Source organism: Dermacentor silvarum, chromosome 5 (genome assembly GCF_013339745.2).
Source record: "Dermacentor silvarum isolate Dsil-2018 chromosome 5, BIME_Dsil_1.4, whole genome shotgun sequence".
NCBI lineage: Eukaryota > Metazoa > Arthropoda > Arachnida > Ixodida > Ixodidae > Dermacentor > Dermacentor silvarum.
Window position 1 is genome coordinate 22,524,904 of NC_051158.1, and position 21,245 is coordinate 22,546,148.

Consider the following 21,245-nt stretch of genomic DNA (forward strand, 5'->3'; position numbering starts at 1 on the left):
GCAAATTTACTTTTTATTATTTACATTATGTACACATTCACATATAAGGTGCTTTTTTACTCGGCTACTTACACATTTACATAATTTATGTACAGAATGAACACATTGCATCTCCTCCTGGCAAAGTGGTAGATGTAGTAATGTCCTCGACGGGCATAACTTATGCACACACAACCAGTGACTAGCACTGGCTCAAGAAAAACTGGGCAGGCATTTTGTGAAATGTCCTTAGCACCGGCTTTCGTATCACATAGGTGCCACAAGACTTGTTACCTTTGTGGTTATCTTCGTTCCTGGAATGGAGGGTTCCACCGGATCTTGCTGGCGTCATGATGGGTCTTCTGCATTTCCCGAAGTAGACGGACTCCATCTGGAAAATCTGCGCAAAGAGCAGCCTGGTGACAATCGGCGCTTCAGCAACATGGTTGACCCAGCTTGAACCTGAGGCTTGATGAGGCTTGGGAGGAGAGCCAGGGAGCCATTGCTTTGGCCAGCCGAGACTTCTAGAAGACCTTTACCTTAGAAAGATGTCTTCCGGTGATCCTTGACATTGGCTGTGCAGTGTTTGGCACTGTTTCATTGATTGTCAACAGTGCACAGACAACTGCAATCATTAGGAGGAAAGGGGGAGGTCTTGAGAACTTGACGGCTGATACACCCCAAAGACATTGACACACTCTTTAGCTTAGCCATTCAGCTTGGCAAGCTCCTTCAGGCTGTGCTGGATAGAATGGTTGCATGACAAGCTGAATTGTGAGAAAAGCTAGCTAGCCTGGCTTGGCATTTCTGTCTTACCAAGTCAGGCACAGCTGAGCTGCTTCTGTTGTGATTACACTTGTTCTTGTGCAAATAAGCTCTGAAGCATGACCATGTACGGTTTGGCAAAGAATTTCTGACTGCCAACATGGTGGCTGCCAGCCACTACATTAACGGTTCCGAGCGATATTAAAGCAGCCAATAAAATCTCGGGGAAACAGCTGTAGACCTAGCTAAGACCGCTGGCAATGGCTCGTCTGGCTGCACTGGATATCGTTGACGACTTGCTGGAGCCTGCTGCAGCTGAAGAGTTGATCTATGCGATTCCAGGACTGGCCCAGCAGTCGAAAGGCATTACCAGTTGTCGATGACTTGAACGTCGACCGGAGAAAATGACACCGGTCGGAGCTGGAACAGGTGAAGAGCAGACCTGGTTCTGCACTTCTCGGGTATTATTTAGGCCCCTTCCAGGGGCGGAGCGGCGATTTTTCTGTAGGCAGTAGTCGAATTTTGCCCCTTCCCCAATGCCGTGACCTGGTGAGACCATCCTCGAGAGCATTGGGCGGACCGAAGCAGCTCGAAAAAAGTTCATGAGGCACACGTCAGAGCTGACTGTGCAATCGAAGCCCCTGCAACTGGTTGATCGCGAAAGTAGTAGAGAATGCGCGCTTCCGATTTCGCTTCCCCAACAGCTTCCAAACACGAAATACCCATCCTTGCTTCCCACACCCACCCACGGCAGGAACACAACTGTCCGTAGCTGGCGAGGAAAGAGAACCCCCGCCTTCTCGACGTCTTCCGTCCGGGAAACCTTTGCTCAGCAGCCAGCCCGCCTCCCCTGACGGAGGACCGTGCGTTGCCGACGCTTGCGAGCACAGGTGCACCGAACGCGGGGACGAAATGCACATATTTACAGTCTGTGACGCCGTGGTCACACTCCCAGCTGAACTTGCTTCCGGGGCTTTTCCGGAAAGAAGGACAGGACGGGAGATACGCACACACTACCCCTTCTCCTGGGCAAAGGCGGCGGCTGGGGGTAAAAGGATGTTGACAGGAAGGAGGAAAGAGGGGTGAGCGAGGGGAGGAAAAGGGCGCAACCACCACTGTCGCCGCGGCAACCGCAGTGTTGGCAGCCGATGCTCAGGCGGCAAGCACGGCTGCCAGGGACTCTTTGCAGTCGACGCTGGCGCCGTCCTCTGCCAGGGTCACGTTTAGCTCGGCCAGGAACGCGAGCACGTCGTCGCGGTCGGCGAAGCCCAACGTACGCTCAACATACTCTACCGGCAAAACTGGGCGGTATCTACAACAAGACAGGATGAGAGCAGTTAGCAGAAACACGCGCAAGCAAAGCTCTAGGTTCGAGTTCAAGGCTTCACCCGGCCAGCTGACTCCACATAAAGAAGCTGTGAAGCAAGGTTGGCTTACTGAAAAATCATAGCTATGCTTGTATGATCTGGGAAATATCGAAGCAACAATTGGCTGCCAGATGTTCAGACTATGGATGAGAACATTACAAAACTGAAGTTACCAGTAATGTACACACACATCCTGAACAGGTTGAAAGGTTACTTCTAGTGTTCTATTGAACTGTGGTTGAAATATTCCTGCAGCATCGACAAAAGCAAAATCAAGTTTAACTACAATCCTACAAGACTGACTATGACTGGTTAGGCACTATTTCAACCGACCCCGGAAATGCGAAATCCATTAAAACCACCCTGCCTTCTATTTCAGAAGTGGCCAGTGCCACTGAACAAAATACCAGCCAATACAAAAGCTACAGCATGACACTGCCAGTCTTAGCTTGCACCTTCCTTCACAGAATTCAGTATATGAAGTCAGCAAAGGGAACTCATGTGAATATCAGCCAACCCAGCCTCAACGAGGCACTAGGTTGTGTCTTATGTATACTGTTCCTTTCAAGTAGTGAACGGGGGACATACTCACCGCAGTAGTCGGTTGAATCAGACCACGCAAAACCTACAAAACCAACTGTTAAGTCTGCAAGATGTTACCGAAACACTGTCCACCGTTACCCTTATATTGTGTGCAGTGTGCAAAAACGAGGTGCTTGTAGAGTGCAAGAGTGCAACAGGCATTCAAGCTTGAAATTTTAACAGTTACGTGCTCAAGGATAATCCTGACAAGTTGCAGCACATGGCCAATTCAAGAGCTGCATCTATGGAGCTTTAGCATGGCAGAAAAGTTTGCTGAAGAGACCTGGTGACAGTCAGTATGACAATTTTTTTTTCTACAGTATCCACAAGCAATGGCATGTGAGCTTTAATTCAAGAACTAGTACACCCCCACCAAATAGATAACCACCTAATTTATCCCCGAAGCTGGAAACTGCCATATGATTTCGTTGTTAGTGTTAAAAAAAATGAAATGGCTCTAATGGCGGTGTCTCTCTGAAGTAGCTATCCCCTGACGTCAAATCATGAAATAGGCGTCACGATCATTAATGTTTACTTCGTGGAAGACTGCTTTACATAATGCACATGAAGAAAATTCATAACATGTCATATTCTATAGATTAGTGTGCCAACATACACTTGATACATAACTCAATTTGTCATCTTCAAGTCAGTTATGGATGAGGACGTGCAAACAAGGATGCTGTTGAAGTATAATTCTTAATCATGTACATGCACAGCGGACTACCGCCATCACAGAAGATGTGCTAACAACGTGAGCTTGCTTCATGACTCAAGGATGTGACAACCTTTGTGCTGTCTCGTTTGACAAATGCACTCGTTTGCACTATTTCGTGGCCCAATGCAGCCCATCATGTGGTTGCAAAGTGTTGCGAACTGTCCCCAACAGTAACTGTGCTTCAAAGGACATGCGTGCTTTTAACCCAGTGGAATATGCTACAGGCACTGCCCTGTACAGAAGCCCCCCCGTTGTCTTAAATGCTAGAATTAACCACCAGAATGTACTCTCAATTTTCGGCAGCATGCAGGTGCATAACCATAAACATGCTGTGATTAGTAAAAAACGGTTGAACTCCACAGGTTTGAGCATACTGTGTGGCAATGATTCACAACAAAGAGCAAAGATGTCATCCCCAGTGTCTACGCAAGCTTTGAAATAGTGCACTAGTCAACTAGCACTGGTTAGTAAAAACATTTTGTATGGTCACTCGAAAGCAGCAACAAAATAACTTAAATGTGCATGCAATTGTGCTGGTTAGTGTGACAAAGTGCAGTTAGCGCAGCAGAACACTGTATAGAGACATGGACGCACATTTTCCAAGAACCCCTCAATAACAAATGGCACGCCTTTGCGGAAGCAGCTGTAGCGTGTCTGCACAAGTAGGACATTGTTGCCAAATGGTGCCTTCCAAGGACTCCAGTACTCTTCAATAATAACCAGCAGGCCTGTACCAACTGGAACAAAACTGTACGTCTCGTGCATGTACTTCCCCCTTCAATGTTTCCTAGACCTTGTCTTGTTAGCTTATTCAAGATTAGCCACTGTTCTTGCCTGTCATTCTATATCGCGCAAGTGCTGGCGCAATATGTTCTCCTGTGGCGCGCGTTCGCCGCACTTCCTAGCATTACTGCATCCATTTTCACAGTGCTCGACAGATGCAAAAAATCTGGCAACCACTCGCACAAGAACTCAAACAAACAAGCAAGCAAACAAGCGGCTGCATTCATGCAAGAAAAACACCCTCTTGAAACTTCAAAAGAGCACTTGGTGCTGTGCGATGTCCGAGCTTTGTCAACCCCCTTTGTCAGTGGGGAGGGTGCCCCAGAGAGAGAGAGAGGGGAAGGGTGTTGGGAACGAGAGTACTCACGCCTTGACCATGGCCTTTAGCGCATTGCGGCGCTCCCGCAGCGCGAACCAATCCATGAGGTAGCCCGACATCTTGGGCGGCCGCTCATACAGCTTGAAAAACCGCGCATAGTTACCAAGGCTCCACGCGTGACACACCTCCAGGGCGTGCTTCACCACTTCGTCCGTCTTCTCCGACGAGCTCAGGTGCGCCAGGATCGTCTTCAGCTCTGCACGACAATGAGGGAAGGACCAGAGAGTTACGGAGGACCGATAAATACATGCAGGAACAGAGAGAATTCATATGTAACAGGGATGTGCTGATATCAAATTTTCAGTTTCGAGAAGAACTTGAATAAAGAAAATCAAGCGTGAATCAAATTCAATATTTTTTTAAATACAAATACTATTGAATAAGTTCATTGCACACCAAATAATGTACAGGAATATTGTGCTGTGTGGTCCACAAGGTTCTCTAGTACAGCACAACATTTTTGCTTGACAGTATCATAACTGCAGTAATTCAATGTCACGAGGGGAGGATAGCTGCTCTTTCAAGGTGCAGCAACCACCCTCCTGCAGGTTAACAATTCAAACACCGAAAAGAACTGCTGTGCTGGGCACACTGATGTCAGGTACCAGAAAATCAAATGCTGAAGGGTTTTTGCATCCGAAATTTTAGAAGTTCTTATACATTGGCCCTATAGGTTGCCACAAAGGCGTCCGAATTATTGAGCATGTCCAAAAAATCGGTCAACTGTATACGAAACTGCTGCAAATGAAGGCATAGAGGTGAAGCCCTCGTCCGAATTGGCCCCTCTGGTCTACAGGGCATAAAATAAATGCTTCACCGCAGTGACACACAGTCCACTGTCCAGACAGACCTTTTGCAAGTCCTGGTTTTTCACATTTTTTTTTACACACGGAACAAGCTGGACAAGCAGCCAAGACAGTACTAAAACAATGCAGCACTAATTCCTACACTGCTACCAAACTAGGCCCAAAGCAGAGGGCCTGAATGATGTTCCCACGCAGAATTCTTGGGAGAGTTTGAAGCTCTCACCTAACGTGTTCCTGGCGAAGACATTGTAGAGGATGCGGTACCCGAGAAACTCCAGGGCGTTACCGCTGTGAAGCTCCTGGTACAGGGTCTTCAGCTGTGTCTGGCACTGGTTGAACTCCTCGTGGTCACCCTGTGGTGGGAAAAGAAAAAGAAAAGCATGCATTCCCTTTAAGCACGCGCGAGAGTCCGTGTTACAACCAACATCCGACCAAATAGAACAGTTTGAAAACGAGCACGCTCGAGCCAGGGCACAGTGAGCATGCCTGTTTCAACGGTGACCCTAAAGAGCGTTCGCTGGTCTGATGGCAACTACAGTGAGAACCAGAAGCTTGCCGAATCTACGAGGGCAATTTCTTGGGACCGTCTCAACTTACACTGTTAAACAATTACATTACAATAAAAGTTTTTTGGCATGGCGTATGGATAAATAGAAAAATACAGGGTCTAACATCCGAATACAACAGACAGGCTGTGGTGAGTGGTGACAGTGGGGAATGCTAGAACAGTTTCGACTACCTGTGGGCTCTCTTATCGTGCATCTAAATCCAAGCACGCAAGCGTTCTTGCATTCCATTTTATCAAAACGAGGCCACCACAGGCAAGAATCACACATGTGACCTCGTGCTCGCTCAGCAGCACAACACCACAGCCACGAGGAGGGAGCCGAAAAAACTGGTAACAAATTATCAAAAAGCATGCAAGTGAGATACACTGCACATACCATTTAATCTTTCCCTTTTGTTGCCCTCCACATTGCAGTTTAGCAACATGGGCATAACCTCGATGTAACAAATTATTGTATATACCAAACAAGTAAAAATTTGGTTTGACCATGCTTTATTTTAACGAGTATTCTAATGCTCCATATTATAATAAACAATACACTGGATCCCCAAATGCAAGATCAGATAAAATACAGGTTACAGTGAAGTGAACATGTGTACACTCACAGCTCGAAGTAAGACGATCTTGAACCCCAAAAATGGCTTACACTAAAACAGAAACTTGAAATGGCACATTCCAGATGCGCATGTGAATTTTGACCAGCTCAACTAGCTTGCAGCCAGCAAAGTGCGCCCATCTTCAGTCATCACCCTAATAGCATGGCTGCTAAATTGTTTTTTTATTTATATGCCATGTACAGACGTGGCAAAGTCACTTACGGGTCTTCAAAATCGACAGGAGACCCTTTGCCAGTTTGTCATAGACATCAAGGTTGCATTTCTTTCATGCAGACCCACTACTACTGCTACCACTAAAGGTCACGAGCAGCACAACCTTGCTGTCAGTGCCAAAAGATGAAAAACAAGAGAGAATGAATTGCTCACCTTTTCGAGAGCTATGCGGGCGTGAGTCTCGTAAACCTGCACAGTAAAAGGGTCCCGCACGCACTGGACCGTTAGGTCCTGGCGGATCGACTTGAGCTGGTCGCAGGCGTAGTGGTAGTCCTGCTTCTGCAGCCACTGCTCCTTCACCATGTCCAGCGACTCCCGAAGGACCTCCACGGGACGGATGGTCGATGGGTCGGGAGCCTAAGTGGACGAGACAGACCGAACAGTTGAAAAATCAGTCGGCTGTTGCAACTCCAAGACGAGTAGCACACGCACGAAAAAGACAACAGAAAAAAAAAAAAAACGCATGCGCACGATTTTTCTGAAACTGCAGAGCTACAGGTTACAGCACTGCTCAGTATGAACTATTATGCATTATACAGTCCATTTAATATTCAGCGTGCAACATCGCGGAAGCTATGCAAGAAGTCTGATGGTCAAATTGCAACACTCCACACAGTTCATGGTCCCACATGTTCATGCCAGCCTGCACGTGGAGGCCGCTACAGTGAGCTGCAAATGAAAAACCCGAAAAGAAAAACAATCTAAAACGACGTATTAACGGATGTACAACACAGCTCACCTTTCGAGGATTCAAATTTTCTCTTATTCCGATCCCTAATAAAAAACAATTTCACATGACTGCTGCCAAGAAACACCAATCTATTTCTTAGTGCAAATGCAGCTACTGCAAGGAATCCTGCTAGCCTCCACAACACTGCACACTGTGTATGAAGCTGAGTATAGTTCCTGTTGAAGCACTGGCGCATTTTAGATTACACTCGGAGCAATGGCCGTGTTCTGCGTCAAACACTAAGCCACAGCATTCGGTGCCCACAGGGCTTATATGCAGATTGTGCAGACGAGAAGGTTGAACAGCGCCAAAAGCTTTCTCGCAACTACTAGAGCATACACCTGGCACAGCACCAACTGCTTCACCCTCTCTCTCAAGGGAGGAGGCTGAGGGGGGGAGGGCACTCACCGAGGTCAGCCTGAGGTACTGCTTCTCGAGGTCCTGGCAGGTGCCCACGATGGGGAAGGACTCCCAGTCCAGCTCAGTGTCCCCGTCGCCGGAGGAGGGCCCCAGGTTGGGGCCGGCGTTGATGCTGAGCACGAGCGAGAAGGGCCGCTTCTTCTTGCCTGCAGAGATCGCCGACTGAAAGCGCGCCGCACGCTTCTGCAGCTTCTCCGTGGTCGCCATGTCCTCCTCCACCTGAAACTGAATCCTGCAAAAGGGCAGAGAAAAACAAGAATGAGGACACGCCTAAGTTCAGGGTGAGGCAGTGATAGCGTGCACAGGCTCCAGTCAAACACTGCACTTACTTATAGCATGGTCTGAATGGCCCGTTTCGGAGCGCTCCGATAACGTTTCAGAAGACGCCCGAGAGGGCAACTGAGCTTGAAGCCACATTACGGCTACCTAACTCCTAACACAGTTTGAAGTTTCTTTACGTGACCTGGCACTGTCAGAAAGGTCTGGTATGAGCAGTCGAATGTGCCATAATGATTGCAGGGGGCAGGGGCGCTAACCCTTACCGCTGATACTGTGACAGCATTTCGAAGGTTAACAGACGCTAACTGCAGAGCACAAGTTGTGTCGTTGGGGATCGGTATACCCAGCTGATCTATTTCCGAGGGACTGACACCAAATATTACCAGACAATACCAAGATACTTCAGTGAATTAACTGCCATGATCAGAACCTGACCAACAGCAGCACTAAGGAGAAGCGTTTTTCTTTTTTCTTGCATATATGTCAACTGCAGGCATTTCATTTAGCTACAGGGACTTCAGTTCCAGTGAACATTTTTGCTACAAATTTGCAGGTGAATGCTAGTTTTGCCAAAGAAAAACTTCTAGAGTACTTAGATATTGCTGTTTCAATCATTTTTTCCACAAAAGGTACTTTGGCTTGTACTGCTCCTAATCTATGCTGCTTAGGAAGTTCGCTGGCTTTCTGTATGTATTCACTGCTTGTACTGACAACTATTTTATCTCAGTTCATCCCCCCACATAATTCTCCAATTGCTTATAGTCACCATAACTGATTATCTTCTTATCTGCACAAGCGGGATGAATTTACAGAAATCTTGTCGCACAGCAAGCTTGTTCTTTACGACTATGCGAGGCTAAATCAGAGGGAAACACATTTTGAACCCAAACACTTTGGAAGGCTCTCGTATCTAGCCATGACACGAGTTGTGTTCATTCCGCTGCTCTTGTAAACAATGTAGTACCTTTATTTTTGTTAGGACTAATTATAAGTCTACAGTAAATGTGGTTGCACATTCGAATCAAGCTCAGAAAACATAAAAGACTAGGGCCGGCACCAACGTAAAGCTATTCCAATCCCAAATGAGCAGAGCTGGAGCCATTTTGACCCCATCACAGAGGGCTAATGGCCGATTTGGAATAAAAACAGATTGGAATAGTTTTACGTTATACCGGCCTAGTTTCATTAAGTTTAGGGAAAAAAAAAAAAAAAGACAGCTCCCCGCTTGCCGTTTTTGGCAAATTAGCCACATCTAAGGTAGTCCCGATACCATTTTCGGACTTCACTAAAACCGGCTTCACTCTCCAATTGAAATGCCTGCAAGCAAGGTGCCCGTAATGACAAAACTGCTAACGAGGCTCACATTTGTTGTTGCTGCTGCTGCTGCTGCTTCTTCTGCTTCTTGTTGGCCTTGCGGCCACCCTGGCCAGACTTCTTGTTTTTCCCACCATTGTTATTACCTCCGTGGCTGTAGGAAGAGACGCTGGAGTTGAGAACCTTTTTGGACGAGCGAGTTACCTCTGGGCTGGGGCTTGACTCTATGGAGCTGCTGCACCAGAGACACACACACACAGAGTAGCGTGAAATAGATGCAAGAATTCAAATAAATGGCGCCACACAATTTCTACTATCACTATCACAATGCTTCAGAATGTGTTGAACTGCAGCGTTCTTCCTACAAGGTCAGATTCATGGGTACAGTCAAACCTCCATATGACAAAGTTCAACAAAAAAATGCATTACATTGAGAATTTCGTTATATCGAGGTTTTGTCATTTCAATAGAACTAAGATGAGGGAATAAAAATAGTTCGTTACATTGCGAATTTCGTTAATCGAGGTTTGTTATATCAAGGTTTGACTGTGTGTAAAATCGCCCTGAAGCTTCGAGGCAAAGAAGTCGGAAGATCTACACAGCTTTTAGCAGCTACGCATCATGGACTGCAAATAAGTTGCCTGTGTTGCTGACAGCCTCATGCACGTTGGTGAGGAACAAGAACAGTAGTGCACCTTTTCTTTTAACACAGAGCCATGGATTTCCGGAAAGTGAACAGAATGAGTGCCAAGTGTGCAAATGCAGCTGTTCACCATAAAGTGACAATGCTGCCATAAGGCTATTCTAGTTACCAATGTACCACTTCAAGACAAAGCAACAATGACAGGAGCACGATTAGGATGAAAGTTTTCAAAAGGCTGTTATAGTTCAAAAGCAAAGGACAAGAGTGGCTACCTTCTCCCTATATCCCTTTTGTAAAAGAAATCTTTGCGTAATATAAATGCTCCTTCATTTTGAGAAAATTTGCTCTCCGATGGCGTAACCCCAGAATGGCAAGAAAATTATGCTGAAGGTATGACTTCTTTCCCTTTCAAGGACAAGAGTGGCTACCTTCTCCCTATATCCCTTTTGTAAAAGAAATCTTTGCGTAATATAAATGCTCCTTCATTTTGAGAAAATTTGCTCTCCGATGGCGTAACCCCAGAATGGCAAGAAAATTATGCTGAAGGTATGACTTCTTTCCCTTTCCAACTCCTTGTGCCATGCCCACTTCGACAGGTACAGCAAAATGGCTCAAGAGCTGGCAGCCAGAAACACTCAAGGCACCTATTTCTATTCAACCTCTCGAGTTCCATCCCTTTTCACTAAAGACAAACGTCTAGTTACCTCGAACGCCTCTTCTTCCGACGGTCCCTGGCCGGGGTATGTGTTGGGGCGGGGCTGCGCGACCGAGGAGACCACGACCTGGACCTAGACCGCGAACGAGACCGCGGAGACCTGCGCGACGACGACGACCCTCGACCCCAGTCGCCCCGACGACCGCCGCCGCTCTTGAGCGGAATGAAACCGGGTGGCGAGTCACCACCGCTGGCCGAGGAAGAGGGCCTGCCGCCGGCAGCTCCTGCAGGCGTGGTCTGGGGGCCTAGCCGCCCGGCCATTAACCCACCCAGCCGCCGGCCCAAGCCCACACCCGGCTTGGACGGGCTCGGCAGCTTGGAAGAAGCCGTGCTGCCCAAAGGCGGTTGCAGTGGCAGGCCGAGCCCTAAGGCACCACTGCCACCCTTATTTGCACCCTCTGGGCCAGAAGCCCCGATTGCCGTACCCGGCCCAGTCTTTTGCTGCTCCTGTTGCAGACGCTCACTGTGGATGCTGCGGAAAGATGCAAGAAAAATGTAGACGATTATTTCAATACAGTGCTCATGAAATGGAATGCGTCAATTTAGGGCTGACCAAGTAAATAAGCGATGTTTGAGAACCCATACGAGTTTCTTGTGCACAATTCGGCGCACACACTGTCGTAGTCTGAGCATAGCATCTGACGTATTAAGTTGAAATAACTTGGGCATGACACCACCGATCCAAGTTGATAGTACTATTAGGTGCCGGTTGGATAGTACCATGCCCAAAATCTCCTCTGCCGCCTGCTACGGTCATAAGCCTGTTGAAGTAGAGGTTTATGAGCCTGTTACAAACTGTTGAAATAACTTGGGCATGGTGTCACCCCTCCAAGTTGACAGTACTTTTAGGTGCGGATGGACAGCACCATGCCCTAATTTAAGTCTCCTGTTCCTGCATAAGCCGCCATCTGCACAAGCTGACGACAGCATGTACGCTGCTTCGTGAACAATGAACCTGTATGGGTTCCGCAACAGCTAATATTTTTGACTTGCAACCATGCTAACTGACCAGACGATTATTCGTCGAACTTGCGGCTATCTCACCTAGGCAGTGGCTCTTTGTCCCAGTCGATGGACCACATGGCACCGTCCCGGTACATCTTGGTCAGCTTGCCCTTGAGCACAATCTCCACCTGATCGCGATCCAGCTCGGATTTGCACTTGCCAAAGGCACGCATGGCATACCGCCTGCAACAAAAGCGGGAATGCTACTTACTGCCAAGCTACGTGCACGATTTATGGGCCAAGAACTTACATGACATACTGCCTGCAACAAAATCGGCAATGCTACTTACTGCCAAGCCACGTGCACGATTTGTGGGCCAAGCACTTACATGACATTTTGCACTCTCTCGCATTAAATAAAAACACTAGACCTTGAAACACCAAATAGGCTGGCAAACCTCAGAGCACCGTCAAAAAATTACTTTAACAGCTTTTCTATGTTTAGTTGCGGTTTCTCTGGCGGTCATGATGTCGGTGGTAGTCGTGAGAGCAGGGCATTGCAAAATTTTGCCATACGCTCCAGCTTCCTCAGTCTACTGCTATGCTCATTAATCAAACTGCTAAGTGTCACTTTTCCTTTATTATGAGGCATAAAGTTAGACCTGCCCTCTTCTATAATCCGAAGACAGGTGTAGACATCTGTAACTACCCTGAAAGAGGTAAACTTCCCTTACGCTTTCCACTGGCTTCAGTCACTTCTGGCTATTACGTAGTAGTTCAACCGAATCCCCATCCCCCTAAGTTGTCCCCCCTCCCCCCGACTTATCACCCAGGAGCAAAGAGCCACTCACTTGAGGCTTTCAGGCCAGTCCCCACCGTGTGGAGTCAAGTTGGCCCTGGAACGAGAGCAGCATGGCTTAGTCCAGACAAGTGCACATGTCAAAATACACCACAATTAGAAGTGTTACACAGCTCGTGCCTCCTCATGCGCCCTTACAATGCAGCAGTGGAGTGCGACACCGAAATCTAGCGCCAAGACCGAAGCTTTGTACAATTTGCACAGTATAACGGTTCACTGTATGCACTCTATACTAAACTGTCTAGCACTGACCGACGCTCTGCACTGGTGCCATCAGCTAGGTGGAAATCGACGCACTTTCCGGCCTCTCTAAGCCTAAAAGCATCAAAGTAACGGGGCCGCCATCACGCCCATATGGGCAGAACTGGAGCCGTTTTGACCTATTGACCTATCACGGAGGGCTAATGGCCCATTTGAAATAAAAACAGATTGGAAGAGTCTTACGTTATACCGGCCCTCATCTCGGCAATTACAAAACATCGCTCAACACATTTCCCCCAAGCATGAGATAAGACTCGGCCATGGCTGATTTTGCAATTTATTTCTTGCTGTCACAAAGGAGAGTAATGCGGGAAAGTTAGAACCAAAGCAGGCAGCCTTGGCCCTGCCACGTTGCTAGGGAGTCATGGTAACTGGCGAGAGCCATTCCAGCAAAATTCATGCAGGCACAGTCATCGCAGCCGTTGTCGGTAGCACTATGCGAAAATTCTCCATTAATGTTGACAGTCATGTAAACAGGGGCCCAAAACTTCCAAGGCAGTTGCCAAGTGCCCTTGTGCAAAGGCAAACTCACATGCAGTCCTCGAGGCGCTGAGTTGCATCGGCGGCTGACCGTTGACCGCCACCCTGTGCCATGCGCTGCTGCTGGAAGGCATTGGCACGGGAACCACCCCGCCCGCCAAACTTGCCTCGCTTGGGAAGGTTGAACCGGACGCCACCTGCGCCAGGTGCCTCTGGAACCGAAGAAAGTGTGGAAACACAGTGAAAAATGGTGAACACTAACAAGATGATGCACTAAGCTCAACCGCAATAGGTGACGACCTATTTGCCTTTATGGCGTTTCTAACTGGTCGATCTGGAGTGGCCGCCAAAATCCTGGAGCAAGTGCTCAGACTTCAAATCTGCCAGTGGAGAGCAAAAATGCTCCACAGGAGGTTCATACCGGAAGTCTTTATACACACATCACACAAACTGGTTCCGCAAACCGTGGCAGACTTCCGTTCCGTATGTTTCCATGGCAATTAAAGTAAGTTGCCAACGGGCCCAATAAACACGAAGACGGAAGTGATGTATTCCTCTCCTATTTTCGTCTGGATTTGTGGCTCAGTGGCAGAGCAACCGAGAGCGATTCGACGTGAAGCAAGTCATCCGAAATGACCAGGAGGGGTATTCTGCAAGAGTCCACCCAGAGGACTGTCCATTTCGGCCGTCTCAATTGGCTCTAGCAGCACAAGCGAGAAGGAGCCAGCTAGTCTCCGTCTTGCTGGGGCAGCTGGAGCCGACGACAGCCCAAATGGACAGTCCACCAGGTGGGACTCTAACTGAATACCCCCCCCCCCCCCAACAGGGGAAAACACGAACCCGCATCAGATCGAACAGCGAAAAACACCATTAAATGAGGTAGCTTTAGGTGTGGGCTATACATGCAAGAATGCAGCATAGACTATGAACATGGCTTAGGACTGGTGGGCTAGTTTTTTTCTGCATGAAGTAGAAAGCACACACTGTTCCCCATGCAGTGCACTGTGCTGTTGTCATTCGTTACCCACATCGTCGTTCATCGCGTCCACGACAACCATCCCAACATAAAGTGCCGGAATCCCCGTGAGAACGCAGGAACCACACACAGCACCGAGCCAAGAGTAGTGCAAGCATCTCCACTCACGCTTTCCCTGCATGCCTGCGCCAAACTGCGCTGGTCCCCTGGGCCCCATCTCGCCGTTGGGCACCATCCCGTTGTAGCCGTAGTAGAAGCCATAGCCAGGACCCGGTGGGCAATAGCCTGCACCGAAGCCCGGGCCAAAGCCAGGAGCGGGGCCCGGTTGGCCAAACCCCATGGGAGGCTGGGGCTGCTGCTGCTGCTGCGCCTGGGGTGGGGTGCCACTCGCAGGCGCTTCGGAGGCAGCGCCCTCTTTCTCGGAAGGGGCCTGCTCGCCAGGAGGGGGCGGCGGTGCCCCCGAAGCGACAGATGGGCCGGATGTGGGGGAACCGCTGTTACCGGCTGCCCCGCCGCCTCCAGGCTGCGGGTACTGCACCGGCGGCGACGCCGGGAAATAGCCGCCACCATACATGTTCTGCTGAAAGGCACAAACACCAAGGTATTGCAGCACAAAACTGGAACAAGTTCGATGGCCCGATGATGCGACTATTGGGAAGCTTTAGATTTAGCGCACCCAAAGTTAGCTTACAAAAGAACGCAAGAAGGTATACGAAAAAATGCAAGCAGGGTACACAAAGACGCTTGGGTACGCAAAATCCCTATCCTATAAAGTGGTATTCCTTTTTGAGCTTTATTCGAGCAGCACACAGCCCACGCTAAAAGAAATAAGCCGATCATATCAAACTCGAAGGGAATCGCGAAATAGTTCAATATATTGAGAATTCGAAATATAAAATGTGCCTATCTAAAGTTTATCTGACACCTCTGCGTGTCTTGGACAGTTGCCTGAGATAGTGAAAAGCGGGAACTTGCCAATTTACTTCACGTCGAATGCACAAAAAATTACTTATATTTAGCTGACGAACGCTGCAAGTTGCTCGTGCTGCGGAATGGTCTTTGATACACTGATCACAATGCTAACCCTAAAAGCCTACGCGCATCGCCCAGGACGTGTGACTACTGTGCGCTGCTTCCAGGTTAGAGGTTAGCCCCCGCACCCAGCAAACACAATGTGAGCTGAACACTCACATAATTGGGGTAGAAGCCGTAGCCGGCACCTCCAGGCCCTTGAGGCGGATAGCCATTGTACCTGTGCAAAAATGGCAAAAGGTCAATTCCGCACATTTGAGAGATAAGTAACAAGCAAAGGCGAGCACCATAAACGTCGCAACGCCACGTGAAATTATGGTCAACCATAATCGGTGCTGAGCTACGAGTTTGCACGCTTTCACCGAAAGGAGCTGCCAATACAAAAGCGTTGATAAATTGAAGCCACTGAATAATAAAAAAAAACAATAAAATGAAAAGCTCGCATCACTGGTATTATCGAAAAAGCAGACATCACACACGAAAAGAGAGCTGCTGCACATCATATAAGGCAAGGGGGCTCTAATCAGTGCAAACCGCCACCTACACTGATGCCTCCTGAATACATATAATCCATCAATCGTTTCTAGAGTTTAGTGCTTGTGTGTTTGTCCCCTGCTGTCCGTTGCTCCTGCAATTCGTGTGCTAAAGACTGTAAAAGATGTCGTGCCAACACTGGCCGATACTCAACACTTGCATCAGTCGTGCTTCAAAAGATGCCGTACTACCTCCCAGTCTGTGAAAGTAAAAATAAGTTTATGCATTCTTCCTGAAAGCTCATTTTTCGTTATAACAGCCCAGTGCCAAGAACAAAGTTGCCTAAAACGTATTAGACTGCTACCCATGTCTTTTTTTTTAGAAAAAGGTGTAATCACTCTGAAAGCTCGCTGCAGTCACGTCCCAAATTAAAGCAATCTTAACATTAACCACCTAATGTGCCAGACAATGGCTCAAAAGTCTTGGAATTCAAAACCACATTCAGCAGCAACAACTGTCATTCCAGGAGGTTAAAAGAATGAGGACGGAAGAAGAAATTAACATCAAGACCACATCCCTGCCAGCACACCCCAACCGAAGAACCAGCAAATAAAGTTTAAAAAGCCACGTTGACACACCCCATGTAGCCGGGATACATGCATCCCTGTTGCGGCGGCTGCTGCTGGCCAGGCCAGAAGGGGTAGCCGAAGCCTGCGCCATAGCCAGGAGCAGGTGGCTGTTCAGTGCCAGGTGTGGTCTTGCCGTTGGTTGTCTGCACCTTCTCAAGGGCTTTGCGCGCATTCTCCCAAGCTTGGCTTGGGTCCACGGGCACGGAAGCCTCCATCTCTTTGCCGCCTTCTGGTTTACTGCGCGCACGAACGGGTCGCGTATCAGCACTCTCGTGAACATCGGTTTGTCCCTAACTAAGCCTTTTTTTTTAACCTGCACGTAATACAGGGGCTTGTGAAGACGAATGTGGTGCAGGGCCGAGGCTATGACATTGTGATGCACTTGGCCGACTGGATTGTAGCCAATCGGAGCAGCCCACTTAGACAAAATGGCATTGCACGATTGCTATGCCCGCCTGTTATCTGTCGTCTGCTACCTACGCACACTGAAACAGCAGTGCAAAGCACTGCAGTTTTCATGCTATATACCGGCTATAAAGAGTGGTTTCATGAAGTTGAACGACGAACTATGCTACTGCGGCTATTGCAAGAAAATTTTTTTTAAATAACCATACTGTATTTTGTCTTTCTAGCAGCAAACCTGAAGCAAGATGTCCTTTAAATTGCCATTTTCAAATATGCATAATAAGCTTTACATAATTTATTACTTTTCAGTCAGTTTGAAGTTGACCTACAGACTGCAAAGATGCTCCTGAAATACTGAGAAAGAAGTCCGTGGTAGAATCCAGACTCTAGTAAACCAGAAGGCGTACACAGATTACGTCTGCAGCATGCACAGTAGAATGCCATCACTTCACACACACCAACGATCAGACCTGCCACCCTCAAATGAAAAATATTAGTCGAAGCCAAACAATGATTAGAATTTAGAGAAATAGTAAAAATTTCTTGTTGAACATGTCAATTGTTCATTAAAGATTTACTGATGTCTTGTAGCCCCTTCAGTGACATGTAGACAAGCGCGTACTCAACTTACTTCTGCGCAGTGGTGGCAAGCAGTAGACCATGTACAGCCACCCGCATCTTTAGCTATATCGCGCAAACGTCCACCACGCGTCATTTTAGCACCTTTAAGCGGCGATAATCAGCGAGACCGGCATAAGTACTCTCAAGTGCACTAAGCACTCTCCTGTGCAAGAGTCGCCTAATGCGATGTTCCCTTCAGGACGACGTGCGACCATACTATAGTGTTCTCGTGTGATAAAGCTAAAAATGCGGGAGGATGTACATTAGGCTTACGGTACACTGAACATTCTGCTTAGCTAAAATTAGTACCTCCATTTTCTCAGCGATCTGTATCGCTATCGACAAATGCCCCCCCCCCCCCCCCTTCTAGTAATGCTTGCAGCCAATAATTAACTTGTGCATGCCATTTGAGCGGGTAATTCCATTCTTTTTATGAAGAAATGCAGCAAGCCTGACTGTACGATGAATAGAAATATAATAATACTCTAATTATGATGACCCGTAAAATGTCACAAGGATCATTCTACCACCTTAACTTTTAAAGAAGTCTCCAGAATCCTGGCATAAAATCATGCAAATTTGACGCATTTATTAATAGTCTATTATAATTTGTTACTTAAGGGGGTAGACACCATGAACAGGCAATCTGTGTTTCATACCAGCAGCAGTAGGGTCAGTGCCATAAACATGCAACGGAGACCAATATTTCTGTTGTCGTTATACAATGGTTCTACAAGCTGGTGTAGCTGCTCGGGATAGGCCCATAATAATTGACGGGTCTGAACAGGTGATGCTCTGAAAAACAGAGACTGCATGTACATTTTATCAAAATTGGTTCTATCTTAAACTATATGCAAATGAAGAATCGTAAAACTATTACCACAAACATGACAATCATAGACAAGCTCTACAAATTGGTCATCTTATGATAAAATTGCACAAATTGACATGTACGCAACATGACGAGCCGTGACCAGCCACGGCACTTTTGCTGAAGTGGGTAATGAAAGTTTAACTACACCCCCTCTAAAGAAAAGTTTCGACTCTTCGGAGCTTATCTTGTCCCCAAACAATCGTCATCTATCTTGCATGCCTTTCCTTTATCAATGCCAGGCACTTTCCCGTCACGAACAGCATGCGCGTGCACTATCAGCGTATAAAGTTGCATTATTGACAGGAAAGTGGCAAATATAAATGAAATCTGCAGAAACCCACAAGGTGCTATCGGGGTGGATGACAATGTTGCATTTTCCAGAAAGTAGCAATCGCAATGTTTTCGAGAAAGAAAATGTGAGCAAGACAGATTGTTTGGTAATGAAATAATCCCCAAAGGGTGCAAGCTTTTAACAGCGTAGGCATTCTCATTTTGCACACAACTTGCCAGACGACATAATTGCGACATAATTGCCATCGGCAGTCATTTTGTTTGGCTCGGCAATAGTTTTGTCTGGCAGTACGCCAATTGCATTTATTTACTCCACCGCTCATTAGAGACTAGGAGTTCAGCTGTCATGTACCACTGCCAGTTGCTGGGTTAGATGGTTCGTACTTAACATACCGCAAATCTGAAACCGAGAAGTTGGTCGTAATAATGCAACAATTCCATTCCACTTCCCCAGTGACTCGAGCGGAGCTGGACGTATGTTGTAACCAGTGTCAGTCACAAGCAGTGGGTGATAATGTAATAGTATGAAATGAATCATTGCATACATTGCATTATAGTGTCCCTGGTGTTGCAAACAGTGCGAAAAAGTAAAACAGGTCACCACGAGACTCATGGCTTCTCTTGGATTCAATGGCATCTCAAGATGACTTGTTATCGCCTAGTCCCTACATGCTTTTTGTGTCAAATTTAGTTCCGAGCACCTCCACTGTGACACTTAAGAATGTTCTACAATTGCCTTGATTTCTTGTTAAAAAAGCTTCTCGGCATATTCTTGAAGGTTTAACAAAGCCTGTATGATATTTGCAAGCACTACTTCTCAGTCTATTCTCGACAGATACGTACGGATAAAGATAAATAAACAGTTTGTCAAAAAGCTATGACAATAGTTCTACATAGAACAATCGTGCCCGAACAATGGTGTGAAAAAATGCTGTCTACACACCCTAAAAGTTTGCTCAGCTTGCATTGCATTCAAACAAAACATCCCAACTACGAGGGACGCCTTTGTACAAGGCAATGCATTAGTTCTGATCACACGGCTTCTCCGAGATCGTGCCAGGACCTCACCAAACTGGCATTTCGAAAAGTCGTGCAAAGACAGCACCACGCTTAGGCGCAAGCACAGAACGTGCCTCACCCACTACGATGAGCCTAGAGGTTCGCGCCACCGCACCTACTTCCTTACAGAGGCGTTCTATGCACTGCAACAATCGCCTTTGACAACCAGTACCACCTTCACGATTCAAGTTAGAAATCTCTCGGCGCTAACACTTCGCTAACTTCGAATGCACGCGTTAGCATAACAAAAGCCTCGCACGACTCACCAGGTTCTAGCTAAAAAAAAAAAAAAAAAAAAGTGTGTCCTCCGTACTCCCACACTTCGCGGGCGCGCAGCAAATTGTCTTTTACACGTTGCCACCGCTCGCAATGATAAGCACTCGTACGTCCGAGACAACAGAACGGGAGGAGGCATGCCAAGATTAAGAGGCCCGTCTCACGACGTGACGTCGAGGCGGCCTCTTATCGGGCGCGGCAAAACCTGTCGCGAAGCAGCGTCGTGAACGTGTATATCAGTTCTGCTCGCCCGGGCAATGCGAGTGAAAGGCCATGGCGGACGCTTCGAAACCCGACGAGCTCTCAAAGCAAGCGAAAAGGCCGGACCTTCGGCTTCAAATGCCCGCACCACCGCGCTCTTGCGCGTCAAAAGTGAGTACGCGATTGTGTACGGAGGGGCTAAGCCCCACACGAAGCGGCCTTTCTACTAGGTGTTGCTAATGTAGCGTATTCATCCGTAACGACTCGGGAGCCGTGCTCAACTGATTTACGCCTCTTCCGGTGTCCCGCATAACTCGACGAAAAACAAGAAAAGGCAACTGCCAAGTCTCCAAAACAGTCGGGGGCTTTCTGAAAGCGATCGCACGCTTCTGCCACCGAATACAAACCGATGGCTTAAGAAAAACAGGTGCGAAACAACGGTGAGCGCCGCATTTTCACATAAGGTGTTCCTTTTTTTGTTGCGTGGCATGACACTAGAGCAGCAGCAGCTAGTCCTGCAAACAATGCCAAGACTCTGCTGCACCCCCCCCCCCCCCCTCCTCCCAAACCCTTTATTGCTTTCGAAGAGAAAGCGTGTCAAGCGAGTCCTTGTACGGTGCTTCAGTCCAGCCAACGCCAGCTCGGAGCTAGCTAACGAGTTGGCACCGCTAATGACAACTAAGCAGCGAGTAACGTCGCAGGGAGTAAAGCATTGGCTCTCCATCAAGGCGAACTCTCCAAGTTGACCGAGTGGCTTGCGTAAAGGCGCCCCACGGAGTCAGGTAAGAGCAACAAAAGACAGGCTATTTAGCAAGCATACGCAGTTCATGCTTTCAAAAAATGCTGGTGCGCCGCTCTGAAAACGTAGTGCGGTCGGTAGCGCGTAAGCATTTATTCTCATGCACGGGCTGGCATTCGGGCGCGAAATATGCAGAAAGAAAAAAAAATGCGTAAGCCGCTGCGCGAGGCGGAAGAAGTAGCTTT

At 47.7% G+C, this 21,245-nt stretch overlaps 2 protein-coding genes across 9 annotated transcripts in view; one reads left to right on the forward strand and one right to left on the reverse strand.

Annotated features, from left to right (window-relative positions):
- LOC119453062 (leukocyte receptor cluster member 8 homolog) overlaps positions 1–21,245 on the reverse strand; it is a 26,733-nt gene continuing 5,488 nt past the window's right edge. For 2 of the 7 annotated variants that reach the window (XM_037715050.2, XM_037715053.2), the window contains exons 2-14: positions 16,544–16,771; positions 15,591–15,651; positions 14,568–14,979; positions 13,476–13,635; positions 12,675–12,719; positions 11,923–12,066; positions 10,868–11,350; positions 9,570–9,755; positions 7,916–8,159; positions 6,931–7,134; positions 5,603–5,732; positions 4,562–4,769; positions 1–2,056 (exon numbers count right to left, since the gene is read on the reverse strand). In XM_037715050.2, coding sequence (XP_037570978.1) covers positions 1,897–2,056; positions 4,562–4,769; positions 5,603–5,732; positions 6,931–7,134; positions 7,916–8,159; positions 9,570–9,755; positions 10,868–11,350; positions 11,923–12,066; positions 12,675–12,719; positions 13,476–13,635; positions 14,568–14,979; positions 15,591–15,651; positions 16,544–16,771 — 2,665 coding nt within the window. In that variant the 3' untranslated portion in view covers positions 1–1,896. The remainder of the gene's footprint in view (positions 2,057–4,561; positions 4,770–5,602; positions 5,733–6,930; positions 7,135–7,915; positions 8,160–9,569; positions 9,756–10,867; positions 11,351–11,922; positions 12,067–12,674; positions 12,720–13,475; positions 13,636–14,567; positions 14,980–15,590; positions 15,652–16,543; positions 16,772–21,245) is intronic. The other 5 variants (XM_037715052.2, XM_037715051.2, XM_037715054.2 and 2 more) reach the window with 5 other exon arrangements.
- The window catches only part of LOC119453063 (cAMP-dependent protein kinase regulatory subunit), a 27,286-nt gene continuing 26,325 nt past the window's right edge, over positions 20,285–21,245 (forward strand). The window contains exon 1 of one of the 2 annotated variants that reach the window (XM_037715056.2): positions 20,285–20,432. In XM_037715056.2, the coding sequence (XP_037570984.1) occupies positions 20,334–20,432 (99 nt within the window). In that variant the 5' untranslated portion in view covers positions 20,285–20,333. Of the gene's footprint in view, positions 20,433–20,885; positions 21,044–21,245 lie in introns of those variants that run through there. The other variant, XM_037715058.2, reaches the window with a different exon arrangement.